General features: G+C 41.7%; 1 protein-coding gene and 1 pseudogene across 2 annotated transcripts in view; one reads left to right on the forward strand and one right to left on the reverse strand.

Moving 5' to 3' along the window:
- Window positions 1-19,833, forward strand: part of LOC311248384 (general transcription factor IIE subunit 2-like) — a 34,132-nt pseudogene extending 14,299 nt beyond the window's left edge. Inside the window, exons 3-9 of the transcript in view lie at window positions 1,748-1,794; window positions 7,679-7,783; window positions 10,731-10,913; window positions 11,215-11,308; window positions 11,601-11,711; window positions 18,482-18,559; window positions 19,825-19,833. The product of the transcript in view is annotated as a general transcription factor IIE subunit 2-like (transcript). The remainder of the gene's footprint in view (window positions 1-1,747; window positions 1,795-7,678; window positions 7,784-10,730; window positions 10,914-11,214; window positions 11,309-11,600; window positions 11,712-18,481; window positions 18,560-19,824) is intronic.
- A 9-nt stretch (window positions 19,834-19,842) lies between these two features.
- Window positions 19,843-22,163, reverse strand: LOC311248385 (dynactin subunit 6-like; the record flags this gene model as incomplete). Its single annotated transcript, XM_084339273.1, has 4 exons — window positions 19,843-19,935; window positions 20,772-20,914; window positions 21,609-21,641; window positions 22,075-22,163. Coding segments are annotated over 4 exons (358 nt in total), but the record flags the coding sequence as incomplete, so codon positions are not given.
- Window positions 22,164-26,744: the final 4,581 nt, after the last annotated feature.

Consider the following 26,744-nt stretch of genomic DNA (forward strand, 5'->3'; position numbering starts at 1 on the left):
GGAGTTTTCCCGATGGCCTGGCCTGCACAGATAAAAAAAATATATATATATATTATATACAAAACAATATAATATATATTTTTTTAAATTATTTTTATTATTATTTTTTTTGCCAGGCCATTGTTTCTAGTTGTGGCGGCGGCGCGGTGCGATAGTTTTTAGATAACCAGGTGGTGGGGAACAACCAGGAGTTCACTGTCTGCGACAGAGTTGGAGAACTATCTGACTCTCTCCCTCACGCGGACACACACACACACAATGGAGCCGTGCTGCCGCTTGTGATTGGTGGAGGCGGGACCAGGCGATACAACTGATTGACCGTGGAGGCGGCGAATGGAATGGCAGATGGCACACTCCCAAAAGGAGTTGTTAAATCTGACATTACAAAAAACAATATGTGGTGGTTATGATTGGGGCTGAAGTTGAATAAACAATTTATGAAAGAGATAGTCAAAATAATTCCAAGATAATTCAAAGATTACACACCTTTGCCACATTGGCTACAAACATAATCACTGCAAAGTTATCAAAAAAATAAGAATCTGATCAGACACAAGGGTTAAGTTGTTGTTCCCTTTCTAATTTCCTCAAAAACATCTAGTCTAGTTAATGTGATCAATATTATTTGACAATTGATGTTTTTTGTTGGAAATTTCAGTCCGTGAGCTCATACTTTGAGCTCATTTTATAGTTAAAATGATTGAGACAACGCAATCTTCTGTCTTCGTTGTGCATGCATGCGTGTGCTCACCACATGTGATACATGTGTCACTATTCTGGCAGTGGCTACTGTTATTATAGTATTGTAATGAAAGGTCTGTTATTTAATGTTTGTGTAAAGGGCTATTTTAACTGTTGATGGGTAGTGCATCAGTAAAGTGAATATGGTATTGTGCTCTTGCCTTGTTTGAATAGGTGGAGAGAGTGGTTAACTGTATTATAATAGTAAATAGAAAAATATGTTGTGCTCTTGCTTTTTTCTTTTTGAAGGTGGAGAGAGTACCATTGCTAGTGCCACAACAGTTTTATTTGAGGTTCATAACAGTACATTGTACTAAGCAATTGTTGGCTCATTAGTTTGTGATTCACATGCACTAAAATTCACCAGAATGCAGGAAATTAAGTCTTTGTAACTAAAATTTTCCGGGTGGGGGACCCCCAGACCCCCCACTTAAAAAGTGGCCTGATTGGGGCTATATTTCGCGCTATATCTCCCGGTATAAATGATTTCCCCAGTCCGGCCCTGCCTACTTCTCATCTATTTACCGCTATGTCAAAATAATCATCACAGAAATCATTATTATAAAGAAATCCATTGTTTTCTCTTCCTTAAAAACATATCCACTCTGTGAGTGACAACTCTCTTCACGCAAGCCCCCCCAGAGAAATGTCCGAATACATTTAGATTTTGAATCGTGCCCTTCAATGCGCGGGTACCTCAGTCAGTCAAATCGGCCTCCCACCCCACTCCAAAGGTCTGTTGCATTTGGGTGATCAAATCATGCCGTTTTTCCGTGGATCTTTAATTGTTGTATGACTTTGGCTTGTGATGCTGGTGAAATAAACAAACTCATGCCTGTGTTGCTGTTTGGCTACATGAGATCACTTCACCACAAACAAGTCTCTCAGCACACACCAGTGGAAAAGTCCATACCTATTGGCAGCTGCATCCCTCTCACAGAAAACACTTATCAATTAATCTCAACTCTAACACACTGTTACCTTTCCCCTCTTCTTGTCTCCATAGAGTGCTACGGGGTTGGCAACCTGGCCACGATGGCCAACTACATCAGGGTAAGACTCCCAACCAGTTATTACCCGTATTGGCCCGAATATATCATGACCCCCCCCCCCCCACCTCTCTTGGTACAAGTTCGGTACAACAGGGGGAAAAAGCAACAACAAAGAAAGCTAGCTAATGTTATCGATATCGATAGTTATATTGAATTTGTACCATGAACGAATTACAATGACGATTATCAGAAGTGAGATACAGACCCGAATGGTACCGTTTTCAGTTGCTTATTCCAACACCTTGGTGTCTTACCTTCTCCCCTGGCACTACAAATAGTTATTATTACCTGACCGTGACGCATATTCTGTCCATTCATTGCCAAGAAAGTTGGTAATAAAAATGAATTCACATTTTTAACATCATTGTACTGGTTCTTTGAAGCTCTTTCAACAATGTCTCTTGAGCATCATCCTATCACGACAAAAACCCTTTGATTAAAAGCCCTCTTGTTTTCTATTGTGTTGAGACAATTAATCGCTCACTTAACATTTGGTCCCATCTCTCTTTTGCATGTAAACGGCTTGCTTACCATTCTGTGGCTCTGCAGAAGCCCTGCCAGGCTCTCACAGCAGCTCATTGACTAATCTAGCTGCTGCAAAGCCCACAGCATGGACACATTTGCTCTGAACGTGTGATAAAGAAGTTTTTATTGCACTCTATACTCTTCGATGTTAATAAAGTTTTGAAGGGTGCCGGTTACACTGCCAGGTGGCTGTTGGGCACAAAAGCACGGCAGAGATTAGGATAGTGACTCAGAATGTTGTAACGAGCATGGCTCGGTCCCACCATTTTAAAATGTTTGCCATTTAAAATAAAAATGTGTATACATCAGGGCTGTACAGTGCGACGAGGACATCGCATATTGAGCCTAAATATAGCCTGTGCGAGTGGATAATAATATTTGGGGGCAACCTTGCGAGTATTGATTTTCAACCCTTTCATTCGCATTTCACTCTTAAATTAATCCATAGAAATTGGATACAAAAATGTTTAAACATTAGCCTATACAACCAGGGCTGTACAGTGCGACATAATGTTGCGGTGCTGCTATGAAAAAATCTGTCTGCGATGAATGAATTTACTGCGATAACCTGTCACAGTGTGTGTGAACAAAATATTTGCGTGTGAAGTGAATTTGGGCCACGCTATTCTACTTGGTAGTTGTGCGATTAACACATTGTGCGCCAATACCGTTGTACGACGTGTTTCAAGTTCATGCAAATTCTGCCAGACCACGGCGTACAACGTTATTTTGATCATATTTCATATTTTTGCCATGGTATTCATATTCCCCTCACGGAGCCTTGTCTGATGCTGTGGGACTCGGCACAACTCTGCAACGCTTCAATACTGCCACCTGGTGGATGATTATGCCGGTTGGATATCGGTGCGTCTCCTAAATCCGTCCGGCCACTCGCATATCATCGCAGGACTCTAGCCACACACCGTGGATATGGATCGCTGCCATAACTCAATAATCGACATGATTTGGGCGTGTATTAGTATTATACAAACCGGAAATGGATCGCCTCGATCCCCATCAAATAACTGGGATCTGTTTGCTCCAGTATCATCGCCCAACGGTAAGAGGAGGCTGCCATGACTTTCAGCGTTTTTGTTTATTATTATCCATGCAAACTGCTCTGATCTATATATCACCCATACTACATAAATCATTTAACGACGATCACGGAATACGTGGTGAGATTGAGCTTCATGCAGGCGTTGAGGCTTCCATCAGTTAAATGTGAGCGTAGGTTGGTCTTAATGTTCCTCATATGCGAGAATGACTGCCCACATGCATATGTAGAGCCAAACATGGTCAATACGGCAATACTCACGCTGCATTGTGTGGTATGTCACAGGAAGCTCGTTCCAAGTTTTAAGAATCAGCTGGTCTTCAGGTTGAAGATTTTTAATTTCTGTCCACTTGTGTTACCTCGCCAGCTCTGCTCGCTATATCTTCAGCTACAGATACTATTAGCTGTATCTTCAAAACTAATTTCTGTTTACTTTAAAATGACACAGTATTATTAAGAAATATCACAAGTATTAAAAAAAATAAAATAAAAAATTTACTCAACAATTTCTGGGAGCCATATGCTGTCACCAGAAGAGCCATATATGGCTCGCGAGCCATAGGTTCCCGACCCCTGTTCTAGACGGTATTTTTGTATGAATGTGTGAATGAAAAAGTAAAACGTTCCTACGTCCTGAACGATAGATAATCGATGTTGAATGGGCCATAGTAATGTCAATTTAGCAATACAATTTAAAAAGTTATAGCCCTGCAAAGAAGGTGAACATCTCCATAGACTTACAGTACTGGCAGAGAATGGTATAAGATGCTGAAACTCTGTGGCAGTTAATGTGTTAAAGACCATGTCTGCGTAGAGTCCATACATCCAACACCAAATCCCATCATTCCTAGCGAACAATCGAAACGAAACTGTATGTGGCCTGCCTATTGCATCGCCAAAGAAGAACTTTCTTTCAATAAGTTTAAGCCGCTAATTCTGCTCTGCAAGAAGAACGGAGCAGATATCAGTCCATCTTATGACAACCACGTCCGATGTGGAGAGATGATAAGAGAGTAAGAGACCATAGCCGATTAAATTAAGTCGGATCTGGCAGTGATGATTGACGGGGACACGGACACTTCTAACAAATGTCAGCCATGCATTAGGTGAGTAGCCCACTATTAGGACGTTTTTCAATACTTAAATACTGTCTACTTAAATTTCCCTCCGGGGATCAATAAAGTATCAACCTATCTATCTAATAACGAGATAATAAGATAATACTAATAATTGTCACGGTTCCCCGTATGAAAGTGGCTTGCATCTTACTGCTGGTAAAATTACTGTTTATTTCTCGTTTTGCATAGTATTACATTCCTCTTCTATAAACAATCAAAGTCCTACCGTAAAAGCGATGGCCTCATACTGGTCAATTAAACCTTTTTGATTAGTCTTTCCTACGAGCTAAGTTGAACCGAACATTTCACTGTCGAACGCGCAAACTTAAACAAGGTTGCGTCACAACACTGTTTTCAAAATAAAGGCCACATATACAAATACCGTAGTAGGCCTCTCAATTCTTATTAAAAAAAGTCGTGGATATACATAAACATTAATTGGCATAGATTTCTATAAACGGCCCAACGGCACACACTGAAACCAGTAACATCACAAATATGAAGCGGGTAATTACCCATAAAAATAATAAACCTTTCATGGGGTTATTTACAATAATAATAATTCATTTAATTTCTAAAGCACTTTTCATTGTGAAACAAAGGTATGCAGAGTTTCTTGTACTCCTGATTAACCGTTACTGCGCCATTAACGAGTATATTCGTTATTGGCCGCCATTCGTTGAGCGCCAGAAACGAGTTAACTCGTTTTTATGATCGTTATTTCCTTTATTCGCTATTGCCATTAATAATTCTGCCAGCAAGGCTCCGTGAGACTCTGGACTCTGTCGGATATTGCAACGGCTCAATACCGCTGCCTGGCGGATTTCGGGCGAGTTGCACTCCACTCTCAACCGGATGGTGCGTTCTGTGCATCTGCGAAAATGTTCCAGGCAGAGCTCTCTTGTTATGTGGATCCAGACAAACACTCTAGTGCAGTGGTTCCCAAACTGTGGTGCGCGAGCGCCCTCTAGGTGGTGCGTGACATGAAAAGGCTAATGGTAGTAAATTAATTCTCTTTTTTTTCTTTTTACAATACAATTTCAGCTAGGTTGGGAGGTGACAGGGGGTGCACGGCCAAAAAAGTTTGGGAACCACTGCTCTAGTGCATTGGATCGCTTTCGAGACGCAAGAATCAATATGCTTTTGGCGTTTATTGTGTCGTACAAACGGAAAACGGATCTAGCAGATGGAAATCAAATAATTGGAATATTTTTTTCTCCAGACTCATCGGCCACAGGTAAGAGGAATCTAACGTTAATTCCAGCTCGATTGTCCATTTATTTCATTGCAATCCATCTGATCAACGTATGATGTCGTACTAAAGAAAGCCGTTACTGACAATCAAGCAATCATAAACGCCCCCCCCCCCCCCTTTCCTTCACGCATGATGGAGCATAATGTATCCCGATCATATGCATTTGGAATTTTTAATATAGCGTGTATAGGAACGAAACGCCAGTATAATATGCGTCGGGGCCTATAACTCGTGTTCTAGGAATTACGGCAGAACACTCTAAAAACAGACTTATATTCACGACGGTATTAACACGACAATGTATGAATGGGAAAATATAACGTTCCCACATCCGGAACGATAGACACCCGATGTTGAATGGGCCATAGTAATGTCGATATGGCTATAATATTTAAAAAGTTATAGCCCTGCAAAGAAGGTGAGCGACTCCATAGGCTTACAGCACTGGCAGAGAGAGGTAAGATGGTCAAACTGCGTGGCAGACATTGTGTTAATGCAATGGTGTGTTGTGGTGATCTCATTCAAGGAGCACTACAAGCGCACACACACTGTTTGTTGTTTTTGTTCCATTAGTGATTTACACACTTTAGTTGGTTCATTATAAAAGATACAAACCTGAAAACAAAAACATTTAAATGTTAAATAAAAGGACCACAGTAATGAGGCAGGAGGAACATATTCTTTTGCACTATAATGGTAAAATTGTTATTTATAGAATTATATGAAGAACCCTACCCATAATTATCTCCTGGGCATGCTAACAAAGCGGTGGCTTCTTATAAAAAATGTGTTTCTCTCTCTCTGCATGTGTACTTCCTGGTTTCAGAAGTTCAGAAACCCTCTCTGTTGGTCTTTTCTGGGTCAATGTACACATCGATTTCTTTGATAAGAAGCTACCTCTCTGTTAGCGTGACCAGGAGATGGATTTAAGCTAGGTTCATCACTATACCTCTCTGTTAGCGTGACCAGGAGTTAGATTTAAGATAGGTTTATCACTATACCTCTCTGTTAGCGTGACCAGGAGTTAGATTTAAGCTAGGTTCATCACTATACCAGTGTGGTACCGGTAAGAGCCTATCATCAACCTATCATCCATGTGTGGATGAATTTGCTGTTTGAATTTGCTGATACTGATAGCCCATGTGTGCATGCGCTGTGCAACAAAGGAGAGCAAGGGGTGGTTTTCTTTTATACTTTTTTTTTCAGAAAACAATATACACAACTCTTTAACTAATTGACAAGCTCTCCCCATCTGCACTGACTAGCGCCAGCTTTTCTTGACCATTTTCACGATATTTCACAATCTTTGCAGAGCTATTGTATATTCTATATTATAGCTATGGAGACAATAGTATGGCTCATTTGACACACTATTTTTAGTCCAACATGTAAAAGAGTGTTTCTACACACTGTAGTTTGTAGTTTATTACACGCTAAACATCTCCCATTTCCAAAATAATCCAGTCCAATTTAGGTTTGGTAAAATAGACTTGGGGGGCTCCTTACCTTAGCCAGAAGGCACTCCAAAAAGAATAATTCCAATGATCCCATCAGCGTTTATATGTAATTAGTAATTACACGTGTTTACGGGAAACTAGGTTTTGAGGCGAGCAGATCTCCATGCGATTGCTCTGCAAGAGCTCCTCCCCCTCAGAGCGAGTCTTGACAGTCCAGTTCAGCCATTGTCTCTACTGATCCCTTTCTATCAGAGTTTAAAAGGTAGGCGATACTGCCACCTGGTGAGATTTGATCGGCATTGCAATTCCAACGTAGGCAAATGAGCCAGGGACGGCTAGAGTGATCCGGATGATCATTTAGAACGGGGATCAAAGGAAAAGGATCGGGATCCAAAAATGAGTTTACTCGTTATTGGCGCTCAAGCGTTGGCCACCAATGAGTTAAAGACTGTTTCTCTCCCTCCCTTTCTCAGATGAGGCACCAGAGAGGGGATACACACCATCTGACCCTGCAAGAGATCGTGGATGAGACCTTCTTACCGGACATGTGCATGGAGCAGAAACGATGGCTTGGAATTGTGTGTTTGTGTGTGTATGTGCACATGCAAATATGTGCGTCTTGCATACTACTAGGGCTGTCCCCGACTAAGGATTTGGATAGTCGACTTTGATTGGCCGAAATTTGCCGATAGTCGACTGGTCGTTTTTTTTTTCATTCCATTTGGGCTGCAGGGGTGCTTAAGGTCTGAAGGAGTCGGCTGACGGTTTCTTGTCCTCTGCAAAAGCATGCATACATCTTTATGTCTAGTCTAGTGTGTTCATTAGATGGGTGAAATCCTCTTTCAGTGCCTCTGTGCCCATTTTCTTAGGCAGTTAGCCTTGCTGGTATGCGTGCCATTAGCGTTAGCCACGCTTCTAGGCCTCTTTGCTTTTGGAAAGAATGATAAAAGAAATATCTAAAAATCTAAAATATTACTATTCTTTTACTAAAAGGTTGGCAGTCAACTACGGCTCCTTTCGATTGATTAGTAACAATTACTTTTCAGGATGAAGAAACCACACACACACACACACACACACACACATTGTCTCACACTCATACAGTACCACATTATCACAAATCCCTTTCTTCCCTCAAGACTTCACAACCTCCCATCTACTCTCCACTTCCCTAACCACTCCTCGGTTATTTACTGGTATACATGCTCCTATACATGCATACTGCCGGTTATCACATGCCATGTATGATGTAGGGGTATTTATACTCTTATTCAAATAAGCCAAAGACCTGAAGTGACTTTTTTCATGTATTGTATTAGCTATGTAATATTGCACGCTAAAGACAATTTGAACAAAACAAAGAAACATTTTTTTGTACTTTATATGACAATTATATTCTGTTGATGGAAAATTGCAAATTTGTCAACAACACATCCTGCATGTGGGCATGCACATACAAATGACATCCAATACGAAAAGATCTTTGGTTTCCACGTCCCTCCCTCCATGTAAAACTGAATTCCCATAGGTCCTCAACAATTGAGTGAAGGCCAACATCCACACTCCTACGCAGAGCTGTCTCTATGCTTCTATGTCACATCTCTGCCCAAGAGGGCCAAGATTTGTACCAAATCCAGATATCTGCAACAGAAACAGTTTGAAAGAAAATGCTGCTATAACCTTGAATTGGGTTTTTACAGAGAATCACTAATAACCACAAATTAACCTTGTCTGAACATTTATGAGTTATGCAGTGATGTAATTATCAGAGAAGTAAACAGGCTGTCTTTTCTGTATAAAGAAACCTTTATGACTGCATTCATCGTCGTTTCCATGGACACAGTGAATAAACGAGACTGCGCGGATGCAGTGAAATTAAATTATTTAACTTTCATTTTTGGTTGTTATTTACAAAAGAGACTAGAAAATATGGAGGGAACAATAATATACGATTATTTATTAAATATGTTAAGGGAAAATAATGGGTAAAGGTAGCACCAGTCGATTTACTTCTTGTTACGAAGGATCAGATTAAACCGAATATATATATTTACTAATTGATATATATTGCATAATATTTGTATATCGTCTGATATCCCTTGTGTATTCTTTGTACATATACACGGAATATCCCTTTACCTAGTACAGACCATAATATTTCGTTCTCCTATTGGACAGCCATACCCCCAAGGTCTAGTTCAAAGTCACCGCCAAAGACATGCCTGGACATGAACGGCTCTGCGCAAGAATACGAGACAGGAATAAGGCTGGTACTAGTTTGTTCACCTAACGTATATATATGGCGCAGGTGAATACAGAAGTAGTTCGAGTTACCCAAGTGAAGCCTCACCCACGATACAACGTGCGGTGAAGTAGGGCCTGTTTGGCCCCAAATAGAGCATTGAGACCGCGTGCGAATTGATAGCTGAAGTATCAGAGTTTAACGCTGTACCGTCGAGTTCGACCTATTCTATTAATTCAGTAATAGTCTATTTATGTATAGTGTATCGTGCGGCTACCGTTCTACAGTGACCAGCATTACCAACGTTTCCTCGTACCAGCTAGTGTGCTTATCCAGGCTGGGCAGCTTAACCTGGCGCCTTCATCCGAGGAGCCCTAGACGAGGACCGTGTGGACATGTACACTGGATAACCTACCCGACGACTGCATAGCCCTTTTCGGCTGGATTATATTTGCTTTGGTCCTGTAGCTGATGGAGCGGAGAATCGTCTACACCCACAATTGTGTGGGATTTACCCTGTGAGGAGCAACGTCGAGCCCGCCTCTAAGACGCCTGAGGCTGGCTAGCTTTCTTCCATGCGGAGCTGCATGCCGGAGAATAGCTGTTATTCGTCTGCGGATCAAGAGATTATTGCACTGTCTCCTGTACCTGGAGTCTCCCTATTCTTCGTTGACCCAGACTTTGCTACCGACAAATCCTCTCCCCTTGCTGGCCTACAACCGGAGGGACCCTACTAGTATCTCCCGCTGCCCTACTAGTGTACCATAGATATAATTCCTAAGATACAGGTGGTATTCATTATCTCCTGCGTAATATTATAATGGACTTACGCTCTTGACTTACTCACGCACATTCTTCGCCTTACAAGCGCGACTCTAAGTAAAGTAATGTAATCTACTATTATTGCTGCTAATAAATATTATTCTAACCAAGATTTGTGTGGAACCGTGTCATTGTGGAAGTGTTCATCGCATATACCTGTGTACTGTATGGCCAGTAGTAATGTACATAAGACAGTAGTGGTTTAATGATACCATACTTATTTAATACAGTCAGGGAATTGTACCCCTCAGTTACACTTCTGTTTGGGCAGAGATGTTTGACAGTGGAACGTAAGTGGAACATCATCCAACTCTCGTCATAGGAGAATGGCCAACACCACCAGTCAAGTCAGTCACATCTCTACCACGGAAACATGTTTGGAAAGCTGTTTTGTTGGGTCCTTAAAACAAAACCTGAACCTAAAACCACTTTCTGCCCCCCACCCCACCCCCAAACACCAGGCCCTGGCCAGCAATCCAAAGATTAAGGTGCGGGATGGGAAGTATGTCTTTAAGCCTAAGTACCACCTGAAAAACAAGAAGGCCTTGCTGAGGCTGCTGGAAAAACACGACCAGCTCGGCCTGGGAGGAGTGTTACTGGACGACGTGGAGGAAGGTTTGCCCAACTCGGCCAAAGCCATTAAGGTAATGCATACTGTACACATTGTACAGATGACACAAACCTCAATATACAACAAAACTCAAAGACACAGACCTCAATACATACAACAACCCTGAGACGAATAACCATATATGTATGTTTTGCACTTGTAAGTAACTTGGGAGTATGAATATAATGCATCATCCGAAATTACTCATTGATACAGTTTCAAAACTAACACCAGACTTATATGATTCTTGGTCTGAAGGATCCACTCACTGAAGTAATTTCAAATTTGACACTGAAAAACAGTGAGGAATTAACCCATTGCCTTTTCTCTTCCAGGCTTTAGGGGATCAAATCATCTTTGTGACCAGACCAGACGAGAGAAAAGTGTTGTTCTACAATGACAAACATTGCCAGTTTGTGGTTGATGAAGGTGAGAGAACATTTGTAAGGTTTCTCTGGTAGCAAATTATCCCAGATCTGTCCCCATGTGGATTGGTCATTGCATGTTTAGACTGGATTAGCACAATATTATGGAAGGCATATGCAAGACAATTACTAGAAGTAGTAACGCATGAAGAGTAACGTCCCTGTCACACCCCCCCCCCCCCCCTCTGCCCCTCTGTACATCAAACTCAGTTTTGTTGATACCTTTTATAGCGGTTTGTTTGTTGTTGGCTTGATGAGGGAATTCCTGTTCACTCGTACCACTTATTAAATCCTAGGATTCCAGCATGTGTGGCGGGATATTGAAGTGTATTCTATGAATGAAGAGAAGATTGACGAGTACCTTAAAAGCCATCTCCTCCATGCAAGAGACGGGACCAAAGAAAGCAGAATCTCACCCCTGTCAGCATCCTCTCCGCCAGGGAGCAGTTTGTCCGGGTGTTTCCCCTCACTTCCTGCCAAGCCAGGACTGTTCATAACAGCCAAATCAAAAAGTGGTCAGTGTTTTTGTTTTTTTCCATCTCTTATCCCTAAAAAACCCTTTCAATTTATTCTCGAAAGGAAAATTGAGGTCACCCTCATTTCCAATATCGTCGAGACATACAGATTATCAACAAGTTAATAATAAACATTGATGATTACACATGATTTCTCATATAAGTTGCAGTGGTGCGCATCATATGTCACCAGTGATAAATCTAAGCGCAGAATGATGGACAGAATCCAAATGTTTCCAATGTTTCGATCAGAGCTTCCTACGCTAAGATATGGTCACTTTTCCGCACCTACCCCTACCGGTGAATGTGTCATGCCTCTGTGGATTCCCAGAGGTATTACGCGGTGGGCGAAAGTTACCATAGCGTAGGAAGCTCTGATCAACTCGGGGCTTGGTTTTACTTGTTCGGGAGACTCATGTGCACAAAAACCTTATTATGATCATGTCTCTATCACAACGACAGCCCGAGCTGTGAGTGAATTACGCGAAGGGGAGCAAAGCCTTGTAAATTGTATCTGAATCTCTGTCGCATAAAGTTTAAGTTTTAAGTTTAAGTTTAAGTTCTTTAATAGTTGTCATACAGAAGTACAGAATACTTTCATACAAAATGCTTCTTACTGTTACGCTCCAGAGACTGTGCTAGACAAGATAGTATCAAATAACATAATAACATAATATAGCATGAATTTAGAAGAAGAAAAATGAGGTCACAGTGTTCGGTATAGACATATGTACAATGTTCTGAGTTACCATATAATATACAATACACAATACTATGCAGTGTACTAATGTACAGTACTATCTAGTGCAAAGCAGAAATGGGATGAGGTACAATTTTAGGTACAATTTACAGTAAGGTGTACGAGTTGTAGTGCAATCCTTCATCCATAAATATAAAGTGTGGGGAGTGGGTGCTACAGTGTGTTTGTTTAAAGTGGGTGTGTGCTATAAAGTGTGTGGAGTGGGTGCTACAGTGTGTTTGTTTAAAGGGAGTGTGTGCGTGTGGATGTGTGTGCTATGTGCGTTTGGTGGTTGTTGTTGTGTAGTGTTCATTCATTGTTCGTTTAGCAGCCTGATGGCCTGGGGATAGAAGCTTCTTCTGAGTCTTTCTGTGCTCGCCTTGAGACTCTGGTATCGCTTGCCTGACCGCAGCAGTTCAAAGAGGCAGTTGTTCGGGTGACTGGAGTCTTTAATGATTCTCTCAGCCTTGCCCTTGCAACGCTTGTAGTAAATGTTCTGGAGGGTGGGGAGCCCCCCTCCAATTGTGCGTTCGGCTGAACGTGTCACTCTTTGTAGTCTGCTTCGGTCTTGTGCAGTGCTATTCCCAAACCAGGAGGTGATGTTGCCGGTCAAGATGCTCTCTATTGTACATGAGTAGAAGTTCTTAAGGATCTTCTGGCTGACTTGGAACTTCCTTAGGCGCCTGAGGAAGTAGAGGCGTTGTCGTGCCTTCTTCACAACACTGTCAATGTGTGTGGTCCATGTCAAGTCCTCGGATATGTAGGCTCCGAGGTACTTAAAGCTGTTGACTCTCTCAACCGGTGCCCCGTCGATGCTGAGGGGGCTGTAGTCCTTGACCCCCGACCTCCTGAAGTCCACAATCATCTCCTTTGTTTTGCTGACGTTCAGGGAGAGGCTGTTTTCCTGGCACCATCCCGCCAGGACCTTGACCTCTTCCAGGTAGGCCCTCTCGTCGTTGGCAGAGATCAGGCCCACCACCACTGTGTCGTCAGCAAATTTGATGATTGTATTGCTACTCCGCTGAGCCACACAGTCGTGTGTGTACAGGGAGTAGAGGAGGGGACTCAGAACACAGCCCTGGGGGGCCCCTATGTTGAGGGTGATGGATGAGGAGGTGCAGTTGCCTGCTCTCACCACCTGGGGTCTGCCAGTCAGGAAGTCCAAGACCCACTGGCAGAGGTCATAGCCCAAGCCCAGGTCCCTGAGCTTGGCTATGAGTATGGAGGGGACTATGGTATTGAATGCCGAGCTGTAGTCGATGAATAGCATTCTCACATAGTTCCCCTGCCTCTTGTCCAGGTGTGATGCTGCTGTGTGCAGCACATGGGCTATGGCGTCCTCCGTGGACCTGTTGGGGCGGTATGCAAATTGCAGGGGGTCCATGTTGATGGGGAGGGAGGAGCAGATGTAGCCCTTTACTAGCTTCTCAAAGCACTTCATGGCTATGGAGGTGAGAGCTACAGGGCGGTAGTCGTTGAGGCAAGCAGGCTTGGATTTTTTGGGTACAGGGATAATAGTGGACTTCTTCAGGCAGGTGGGGATGACAGCCTGTTCTAAGGACAGGTTAAATATGTCAGTGAATACTGGGGCCAGTTGGTCGGCACAGACTTTTAGGACGCGGCCGGGGATGCCGTCCGGACCTGCTGCCTTCCTGATATTCACTTTTTTAAAGGTCCGCCTCACCTCATGCTCTGTTACCCTGAACACTGCGCCTCCGACAGCAGCCGACCCCCCCCCCCCCATTGCCGAGGCTTGTGAGCTGGTGTTATTACCAGCATCAAACCTCGCATAGAAGGTATTGAGGTCATTTGCTAAGGAGATGTCACTGTTCAGTTTGAGGGAGGCGCCTTTGTAGTCTGTCATCGTTTTGAGCCCCTGCCACATAGCTCTAGAGTCAGCTTGTTCAAACTGGAGTTCAATTTTATCCCTGTAGCGCCGTTTGGCCTCTGACACTGTCCTCCTTACGTTGTATCGCGCCACCTTGTGGTCATTCATGTTGCCTGCCACTAGGCCGTCGTTGTATGCTTTGGTGCGCTCTCTCAGAGCTTCACGGACGGATTTGTCTACCCAGGGTTTTTGATTTGGGTAAACTTTCATTTTGGTAGTGGGGATTGTTTCTTTCACCCTAGTACAAACATAGTCCAGCACTGTTTCCGTGTAGACATTAATGTTATCTGTGTCGCGGAACACATTCCAGTCTGTGTAGTGAAACACTGACCGGAGTGTCTCCTCTGACGTCAAATCCCATTTCTGCACCTCTCGCGAGACTACAGGAGTACTTTTAATTCTCTGTTTGTACTTTGGTGAAAGAAAGATGGACGCGTGATCTGATTTACCAAAGCCACTATCAGAATGAGCCTTGTAGCCACCTTTAAATTGTGTGTAACAGTGATCTAGGATGTTACCGCCTCTGGTGTTGCAAGTCACATGCTGATAGAAGTCAGGCAATACCTTTCTCAGATTGGCGCTATTGAAATCTCCCAGCACTAAAATGGCGGCGTTAACATTCGCCACTTGTATTCTATTTACCTCGTCGTGGAGTCTGGAGAGCGCAACCTTGTTGCTGGCTTGCGGTGGAATATACACTCCGATCAGGACGATCGCCGTTAACTCCCTCGGGAGGAAGAAAGGACGACACTTGATGGTTATATATTCCAGTTCTGGGGAGCAGTGGTTGGATAATTCCTTCACGTTAGTTGGATCGCTCCAATTTTTGTTAAACATGAAGGCAATACCTCCTCCACGTTGTTTACCGGACTCTGCTGATGTCCGATCCTTGCGATGGATAAAGAAGTGATCTGCCGGTTGAGGAGTCACTCACTCTCACTCTCACTCTCTCACTCTCTCTCACAAGTAGACAAACGTTACACTCAACTGTAATTCTTTAAACAGCGAGGGAAATTATACAGCCGGACAAGTTAACAATAATTAACACATTTACCAGCTGTATTAAGTTTTGCAAATAAGGAAACGGAGAACATTTCACATCACTCAAAATTGCCATTATCTAAATTTGTACCTATTTCTGAATTGCGCAACGTTTTCAGCATTTCTGAAGAATCTTCTCTGCCGGCACAATCTGACCTAGACCATGCCTGATTTTAACACCTTGGCAGTCAGGTGTGAACAATAGCTCTTGTGTCCATCCCTAACCCCCGCCCCCCACCTGATTAGCTGTCATCTGTCACATAGACTTCGCTGCATTATGGATTCTCTTATACAATAGAATAGAGGCAGCGTGTTCTGAAATGGGTCTCAACTAGTGTGCAATGAATTAATCACGTTTACAACTCTGAAAAGCAGACTAAGTCGGACAGACTGGTGCACGTGTGTTCTTAACGCTTCATGTGCGTCATGTGTATAATAATGTTGATTTTACAGACATCCTCTGAATTAAATAATTACAATAATACTGTAATCAATACAACAAAATATGGCATTCAACCGATGTATTGGTTGAGTGATAATAACAGCGCGGCGCTGACAGACGGCTGTTAAATATGTTGCAACGTGCACGGGCCAACTGCCCGCAGACAGGCCGTCGGAACGTTCATTTGGGAGAAATAAATAATAATGGCAACGGGCACAAAGTTTAAAGAATTCCATATAAATTGATAGTTTATTAATAAGATGCAGCAGGCGGCTTGGGGAGAAAACATAGGAGCGCCCCTCTGGACACACACACACACAATATCACATAGCCATTGCATTTTTGAGTTCAGTAAATAAATGCTTATTCTCTTATAATTATAATAATAAATTCGACTATCTGTATTTATTGATGTGCGCCTGTGTTTTTAATGACTTCATTTGGAAGAAATCATTGGTGATTGCGTGTGGATTCTACAGAATTAAATAATTATATTATGAATGAATGAGAACTTTATTTAACAGATTGCAGAATGGGTACAATACAGTACGGTTCAATACACACAATTGTTAAGGGGATGCAGTGCAGACCAGAGAAAGTCGTTTGTCTTGTTTACATCAGGGTCCCCCATTTTCAATTCATAGTGACATTTATGACATACATGACATTTATGGCATAGGGACATACATGACATACAGGTACAGGTATATAGTACTGCTACATTTGTGACATACGATATGCAAATATACAGTACTGTTATCCATAGATCCTAACAGAGATTATATACATATGATGGGGAGGAGACTGTACATTTGGAGGGGGTGGGTGGGCGGGAGAAAAAATATACATACGGTGGGGAGAAAATATATACATACGGTGGGGAGGAGACTGTCTATTTGGGGGGGGGGGGGTTGGACCTTTACGTGGCCAGTTTAGAATTGCAGCCTCCCGTAGGTGCTCTTTAAGAGCGGTTTTGAATGTGGGTAGGGATTCACATCTTTTTACGGCTGTTGGTAGGGCGTTCCACATTGTTGTGGCATAATTGCGAAATGTTTAGTCCCTTGTTTGTGCCAAATCTGGGTTGCACATGATTTGTGGAACTCCCTCTGGTGTTGTGGGCGTGGTATTCACTGACCTTTGGGAAGTATTTCGACATGCACATGGGTACCTGTGTGGTGTAGTGTATCTTGTAGACCAGGCCCATTGCAAGTTGCTGTACTCTGTCGTCTACTCTAAGCCATCCTAGGTAGTCAAAGTGGGCAGGGGTGAGGTGGGTTCTAGGAGTAAGGTCAAGTAGTAGTCTGACCAGTTTGTTTTGTGATGTTTGTAATCTTGTTTTTAGCGCCTTTGAGGTGCTTTGGTACCATGATGTGCAAGCATAGTTGTAGTACCCTTGAATGAGTGCTCGTGCCAGAGTCTTCAGGGTATTCTTATTTACCTTATTTTTTACCTTATTTATAACAAAATTATAACCAAAGATGGCAATCAACCTCAAAATTAACCCTGTCCGCACCACGGTAGTATGGTAGACATAGACAGTCCTAATGGCTGTAACTACGGTATATGACTTTTTTTTTTTTTAAACTTTGACCAGACAGCTGGTTCTTTTAGCGTTTATCGCTTTTTCTGGTCAAGCATGACCGACAGAAACAGGTTGAATGGGGTATAGATCGGGGGAAGACACTCTGAGAAAATACGGCGAGTCCGGGAGTCGAACTCGTGTACCCCAGATCCGTGATGCGCACGGTTGTCCCCGACGCCGAAATAGCGCAGAGATACGCGGTGAGCTACTGGAGCTCCCCTACTATATGACTTTTAAATGAAAATGTTTCATCTAGCCAGATTCCAAGATATTTATATTCTGTAACCTTTTCTATTACTTATTTCTAGTGCTAATTATTTTTAGTAATATCTCTGGCCCTAGAGAACACCATCAATTAGTTTTGCTTGCATTGAGTATAAGCTTTAAGGCCAATGAGCTCATCTTGCAGAGCATTACATTTGTTCTAGATTTCCAATAGCTGATTGTACAGAGTCCGCAATGCAGTAGATAATTGTGTAATTTGCGTATAGATGAGCTTGACAGCCACTCAGGGATAACATAATGGCATTAACCATTAATATAGATGGTGAATAGAACGGAGGCCCAGGATCAATGCTTGTGGAACACCTTTTGTAATGGGTAGTCATTCTGACTGCGTACACCCCACTTTCACACATTGGTGTGTCCAGCATATAAATAGCTCAGGAACCAACCGCAAGCATTGCTATCAAAACCAATACTGTGTAGTCTATTTAAAAGAAGAAAATGATCAACCATATCCAATAATTTGTCTGCGAATACTATATCATTAATAACTAAAGTGGTCTTCCCAAACTATACCATATCATATATATATATATACAGTACTGTATGTGTGTGTATATGCAGTATATATAACCATAATTTATCTAGGAATCATGGCGTGGGGTCTAAATCTTTATCACTTAACCAATTGAGCTGTGATTGGAGCCTGTATGTTCTGTCTTAACTCTGTCTCTTCTGTCTGCAGTTACCAATCCATAAGAGGAAGAAGCCCGGTGGCCAGAAGAAGAGGCGCTTCAAGACCCACAACGACCATTTGGCAGGAGTGCTTGTTACAAAGATGAAAACAGGAATGTCCAGTCGTTGCTTTTCTTTTGAATCAAATCTTAATTTCTTTTATTTTTCTATTAGTTTACAATTTCTAGTTCAATTCAGTTCAGTTCTTTCACCATCAAAATCATTTTACGGGGGCGGCTAGGTGGTGTAGTGGGCAAGGCGCTCGCCACCAACGCTGGAGACGCTGGGTTCGAGCCCAGCTCTCGGCGTTGCTACCAGCTTGGCTGGTCGCTCATACTAACACAATTGGCAGTGTTAGGGGTGGGAAAGCTGGTGGGTGGGTCCTGGTCGTTGTAAACAGAAAAAACTCCTACAGTTCGGTCGGGGCGCCTGCTCAGCGAGGGAAGGATCTGGAGGGAGGTAGTGTGACCTTCCACATGTTACACTCTCCCAGTGAGAGTCTGCGCTGCCAGGCTGGCTGCCGGCTGGCTGCACATGTGTCGGAGGATAGCATGTGATAGTCTCCGGCCTCCCGGACCAACAGTAGGGGGGGGTGCGCAACGACCAGGAAGGGGGTTGGGAATTGGCATAATGACTAACAGTGGGATGGGAGAACAAATCTGAAAAAAGGAGGGGGGAAAAAGATTAAAAAAAAATAATCATTTTACATTCTGTCTGCTTGACGAGCTGCACCAAACATATCACGGCTGTTTCTAATACAACAATCAAGTCGAGTTCAGAGTTCAGTTCAGAGCAGCAGCCACTGTCTCTGGCAGGAGCTGTCCACTCTTGTGTGGTGCTGAAAGACAGATATTATTAGTGGTGGCAAACACGCAATGCACTTTCAACTTCATTAAAGCAAATGAAAGCAAATAAAACAACGTTATCAGCCAACTAAACTATGTGTGTGTATTTTATATATTACTTTAGGAGTCTGTAATGAAAGTGTATTTTATCTATATAATAGTTACAACAAACTCCGGCCGATCACTGTTCATCAATTAAGATTAAGATCAATTAAGAGTCCTACAGCACCAGCCAAGACTCCGTGGGTGAAATGTGAATACCATGACGAAAATATGAAATATTGATCTCAAAGACGCCTTAACAAGTCATCGGCAGACAACGCATGGCGGAGAAAGGGTTTTAAGCAAAAGAGAAAACATAAACATGATTAAAGCTTCCTACATATTCCGACTGTTATACATTCATACTTTAGGTACGTTCCTACAGTAACAAATTGCTGAAACTGTAGGACAGTACTATTCATATTAATAGACCAAAAATTTCATAAGTCAAGTCATTTATTTCTAGAGAGTGTGAAGGTAGACTTCAGCTGGTATTGTGGCTGGCTTTGACAGTTTTCTTTAAGTGGTGGTAGTTTGGCAAGATCTTCATCAGAAAGTCAAGCTGGAGGGTTTGAGGCTAGAAAGAAAGATGAAGACATTCATTGGGGTAAAAAGGTGCAAACAAAGACATGGTGAACACCCTCACCCCCCAATTAATTCCCTTGCAACACTCAACAAAACCAAAAGAAAACTTAACTGGTTAATGGATAAGGCCAGCCTTTTATTTTTCTAGTCATCATAGCCTATGAAAAGACCAAACCCCACAATGCATTTCTCTCAACAAGTATGGTCCATCCAGCCAACACCAGATGATGGCTTCTACCTGGAGGTCTGATAACTACATTGACCAATACACCTGTTAAAACAAGTCACAGAGCTGTATGGTTTATGTTGGTCAGTATAATTAATCACTGGGATAAACATGATGGGCATTGTAATTATTCCTGGAACTACCTTACGAAATGTCAACCATTTGCTTTTTCGATCCAGGGAAAGTAGTTCCATTTCAGGCAGACTTCAGCATAAAGAAGGCAATGAACAAAGGAAAAAGTACAATGCTCATGTTCATCACAATGATGAATTATACTGACAAAAGAAACAGTATGGCTCTGACTTGTTTTAACAAGTTGTTGGACAACGTTATCTTCTTCTGGATATGAGCTATAATCTGGTGGACTATACTAGTTAGTAGGAGAAATGCATTGTCTTCTCATAGGCTATGTTGACGTGAACAAATACATGTAATTACACCGGCCTTATCCTTTCAAGAATTTAGATGATTTTAACACATTCCGGATGTGTAGTCTGTCATAGGAAAGATTAGTGTTTTGTTGACTATGGAGTACCGTTTTTAAATATTATGCCTGACCTTGCTTACGCCACCCCCTTTAGAGAGCGCGTGATCGCCCATACCTGTGGTCTCTCCGTCTGTACTCGTCTCATACACCCAGAACCGAAAATGACTGTGTTCTCAGGTATGACCTCGCAGGTGTTGACCTGGCAGCTGGATCCGATGATGCAGCCACTGGTGAGGATTACATTCCTGCCCACATCAGCTGGGCAGCAGGACGAAGGGGAAGACATTGTATATGATTACACACACAAGCAGTGATGGGCAAGCTACTTGGAAAATGTAGTAAGCTACACTACAAGTTACTCTCGGTTAAATAGAGCTCAACTACAATGAAAGCTATCCCCAGATAAATGTAGCAAGCTACACTACAAGAACATGGCAAAAATTGCTAACTACATCGGCACTACTTTTTTTTTTTTTTTTTTTTTTTACTTTATGATCAAGTTTCCACCAAACAAATAGGCAGGCAAAAAAAAGGTTCAGTTTGATTGTTTATTAGAAAACTGAAACAAGCCCTCGGTCTGGCTTTTTGTGTCATCCTTTTAACATGAACTTGTATTATGTACAAAATGTTAATAAAGTATGAGGAAAGAACTGTGGAAACGTAATAAATAAAAGGCAGTGAAACAATAATCAAATAAACACCAAAATATATACTCTCTATTGGAATGGAGACTTTTCAGCACATGCAGGATAAACTGCCCACTTTATCAACCAAAAACACACTTCTTCAATATCTGAATTTTAACTAATAATAACTGTCTTACTGCATTTTACTATTATGCTACCATGTCTATACTACCACCAACTATGCTAACAATGGTACATATCCAACCCTCCAAACACACACATTAAGACAAAGTGTGAAACCCAAACAGAAGATGTCCCAATCTCACCTTTTGATTCGATGACATTCAGGGCTTGCAATACTGTTAAGTGGTTGGTTAAGGGAACGTTTTACATTGATCATCAAGAATCTAATAGCAGTATGTAGCTATTAGATAGCAGTGTTCATTTTTATATATTTTTTTAAATATAAAGTTTGCCAATATGGATGTAGTATTGGCAGTGGTAGTAGTAATAGTAATCAAGTACATTTTTTTATTTTCTAAACAAAAATATATAAAGCCTCTATTTTGCTCTCAAAGTGCACCAGATTGATGCATTTAACTATAAAATTTACCAACAAAAATAATTGCGGGGGGGCATGCCCCCAGACCCCCCTAGAGGGGCAGAGGTTCACCCACCACAGTAACAAAATCCTGTGGGAAACACAGCCCTAGTATAAGTATAAAGACTTGATGACATAAGAGGATCAGTTAATTGGATCCATGGTCAATGCTCAGGTCAGGTAAAGGATACCACATCCAACTTCAAACACATTGTTGACGCCAATAGTCATGGTCTTTGGTTCCACTCCCTCAGAGTCTGGTGTGATGTTCTCTGGGTAGCTGTCGGGATGATCGATAAGCAAGCAATCAATATAAGGTAGAGGGAAATGCTGTGTAACGCCCCGGGCACATACAACGCGTGCGGGGATCGCGCACGTGGCCTGGCACACCGACTTCAGAGCGCGCGGAAGCGCCACGGAGGAAGGCACATTTACATTGGGACAGCTGTAAATGCCTAGTCTATATGCAAAGTCAGTCCCCGTTTGAAGATTCTTTTAAGATTTCCAGTTCCAGTGTTCTATTGTCCATTTTGCATGTATAACCCGTTATTATATAATTAATTAGAATGTTAGAATTCATTTTAGAATGATGATCAGTGTGACTGTACTCCTGAAAAAGTATAGTACTATGGTTTATTTGTATTGGGAAAGATACAGACACATTAGCTGGTTGAACAACATCTATATGTGTGGTAATAATGCAGATATTGAGTGTATTTCTGTGAGAGTGGGGGGGGGGACACTGTACAACTGTACAAGCAAAACTGTACATTGGAATATTAACAAAACCATACTTTTGTTGAACAAACAGACAGACAGGCAACCAGATGTATAGACAGATAGACAAACAGACAGACAGGCAACCAGATATATAGACAGATAGCCAAACAAACAAACAGACAGACAGGCAACCAGATAGACAAACAGACAGACAGGCAACCAGATATATAGACAGATAGCCAAACAAACAGACAGATAGGCAACCAGATATATAGACAGATAGACAAACAAACAAACAGACAGACAGGCAACCAGATATATAGACAGATAGACAAACAAACAAACAAACAGACAGACAAGCAACCAGATATATAGACAGATAGACAAACAAACAGACAGACAGACAGACAGACAGGCAACCAGATATGACAGATAGACAAACAAACCGACAGACAGGCAACCAGATATGACAGATAGACAAACAAACAGACAGACAGAGGGGGGGTTGGGCGGGGTACTAAGTATAGTAATATGGTTTATTTGCATTGGGAAAGATACAGACACATTAGCTGGTTGAACAACATCTATTGAAAGATAGAGAGAAAAAGAGAAAGAAAGAGAGGGGGAGAAAGACACTGGAGAGAGAAAGAGAAAGAAAGAAAGGCAGGGAGAATAAAGAGAGAGAGAAAAAGAGAGAAAGAAAGAGAGGGCGACTAACGAGCGCACACACTGCAGCACTTCACCACATCGCTCTGGAGAATAGTGTGGATATTAGTGGTTATGTGTAGGGCAGGCTATATTACATGCGATTGATCTTTAGTGTATGTATGTATAACCCGTTATTATATAATTAATTAGAATGTTAGAATTCATTTTAGAATGATGATCAGTGTGACTGTACTCCTGAAAAAGTATAGTACTATGGTTTATTTGTATTGGGAAAGATACAGACACATTAGCTGGTTGAACAACATCTATATGTGTGGTAATAATGCAGATATTGAGTGTATTTCTGTGAGAGTGGGGGGGGGGGACACTGTACAACTGTACAAGCAAAACTGTACATTGGAATATTAACAAAACCATACTTTTGTTGAACAAACAGACAGACAGGCAACCAGATATATAGACAGATAGACAAACAGACAGACAGGCAACCAGATATATAGACAGATAGACAAACAGACAGACAGGCAACCAGATATATAGACAGATAGCCAAACAAACAAACAGACAGACAGGCAACCAGATAGACAAACAGACAGACAGGCAACCAGATATATAGACAGATAGCCAAACAAACAGACAGACAGGCAACCAGATATATAGACAGATAGACAAACAAACAAACAGACAGACAGGCAACCAGATATATAGACAGATAGACAAACAAACAAACAGACAGACAAGCAACCAGATATATAGACAGATAGACAAACAAACAAACAGACAGACAGACAGACAGACAGGCAACCAGATATGACAGATAGACAAACAAACCGACAGACAGGCAACCAGATATGACAGATAGACAAACAAACAGACAGACAGAGGGGGGGTTGGGCGGGGTACTAAGTATAGTAATATGGTTTATTTGCATTGGGAAAGATACAGACACATTAGCTGGTTGAACAACATCTATTGAAAGATAGAGAGAAAAAGAGAAAGAAAGAGAGGGGGAGAAAGACACTGGAGAGAGAAAGAGAAAGAAAGAAAGGCAGGGAGAATAAAGAGAGAGAAAAAGAGAGAAAGAAAGAGAGGGCGACTAACGAGCGCACACACTGCAGCACTTCACCACATCGCTCTGGAGAATAGTGTGGATATTAGTGGTTATGTGTAGGGCAGGCTATATTACATGCGATTGATCTTTAGTTGTGGTGATAGATAGCCAGATGAAATGTTTTCGAATGTATCCTTGCTTTTACTTGGAAAAAAAAAATGGAAGTATGCTACACCTAGTAGTAGTATGTCCTTTGCTGCCTTCCCTGATTGATTGATTGATTGATTGATTGATTGATTGATTGATTGAAAACTTTTAACAGATTGCAGAATGGGTACAGTACAGTACAGCTGTAACAGTACAGTAACCTTCCTCGAATAAGCAGCAGCGCTTGTTGAGAGTCGCGCCTGTGTAGCTGTTAAAAATACGATTTCACCAGCTACCAAAAAGTAAAAGAGAAATGACTGAGAAATTAGTAGTCAGTTGAGGTGTGGGTAACGTTTTGTAAACAAGCTGGTAGACTATACCCTGTAAACATACTTGTTATGTATTAATTAATTTATTTATGTATTTATCATGAACACCGATGACAATTATGAGACCTTTAAACATGGGGCTTTTAGAAGTTATATAATTTCCCTGTGTCAACATGTCCAAACAGCTGTTTAGACGACAGCTATGTACAGTCTATAATACACGATTACCACCAGAGTTAACACTTGTATAATGTATAATACATTTTTCAAGTGCACATACACAGCATAGATTATTTCCCTGTTAATTAACTGTAAACTGCTGGCAGCATGCGGGACTCGGGACTCCAACAGGTTACTGTTTTTAACACTTCTCTTACTGTAAACTACATTTACGGTGTATTACTACAATAACACATTGCACTGAAATAAAGCACATTGCTGTCTTTATTTGAAGTTACAGTAAATGGTGGGTCTATGGATGATTTATTGAGGCAGGTGAGAACCGAATTGCAGTAGTCTAGACGAGAAGAAACAAAGGCATGGATGATCAACTCTAGGTCAGAATGGGAAACAATCGACCTGAGCTTAGCAATATTCCTGAATATTCACCGACTTGATATGAGTGTCGAGGTGCATGGCCTGATCAAAGTTTACCCCAAGGTTCCTGAGGTTGGGGCTCACATTAGTTTCTAGGGACCCAAGGCAACCAGCCACCCTAGATGCAACGCCATCAGAGGCCACGATGAGCACCTCGGTTTTGGCCTCATTTAGCTGGAGGAAGTTGCTAGCTAACCAGATAGGCTGGGTGTTTCTCAACATAAGGCAAGACAGGACTACACTGCACACGTGTGCATTTTTGGATGGCGAGCACTTCTATTCTGGGGATTGCTCAGAAATCGCCCTAATTGTCAATATACCAAAAGCCATCCTATGAATGACCTAGATCTCTAGTTTGTGCTTGTAAATTGCTGTGATTATCCTAGAGGTTACAATAGGTTATTTTATACAATGAGATTACAAAAAAAATTCTCAGGGTTGCAAACGTTTTGCGAATATTCAAAGGTGGACACTTTTAATGGGAATTAACAATGGGAATATATGGGAATTCATGATAATATATTGGAATTAACGGGAATAGAATGGAAATATGGGGGTTATTTAAAGGCTATGGTTACCATGTCATGTGCAGATAGAAACATAAACCTTTTACCACACCATAATCAGAGATAATTGCAAACCTTTCAACAATTTGAGCTTTAATGAAATGAGTTGACTCTTTGTGTTATATTTTGTATTGGAGTGCTCTACGCATGTGATGGGAGAATGCACTGTGCATGCAGAGGGTTCTAAAGAGTTCACTCTGCCGCCATTTTGATAACAGGGACTAACAAGATCAGACCTTTTGAACGGGGAGTCATCCGTAAGAATCTGTCGTACATATAATTGTTTTTCTTTCACATGTCACTAGTAAATTACTTACAACACAGAATGTTAAGTCAACAGATACATTGGTCAAAAAGAACAGTTTTGTGATAGAAAAATGCAATTTTTCCACTTAGACCAGCTTCAATGCAGGCACCATGTGGTGAGATTTATTTGGTGAGTTACTTTGAGTAAAGAAATTGATTTTCCACAAAGGTCAAGAGTACAGAAATGTAAAGGTTCCCAGGATAATAATCTGAATGTTCACACAGAGAAGACAGCAATATTCTCAAAGTACATCCATTATTGATACAGTTTATGAGTAAAAAACATGGGCACAGGGAATTCCGCAAGGCACTATTATTGGTTTGAGTGTAGTCTATATTTATGGCAAACCATCTTCATTTGTATCCTGTATGAATGTATCCTTTGGTCATGGATTTCCCCATTCCAAACTACCACATTGATCTGTCTGCTCATTGTATAGACTGTCTCTGGATGCTGGCAGTTACCTGTACATGTG

The sequence above is a fragment of the Notolepis coatsorum genome, assembly GCF_963971535.1.
Source record: "Notolepis coatsorum genome assembly, contig: SCAFFOLD_267, whole genome shotgun sequence".
Classification (NCBI taxonomy): Eukaryota; Metazoa; Chordata; class Actinopteri; order Aulopiformes; family Paralepididae; genus Notolepis; species Notolepis coatsorum.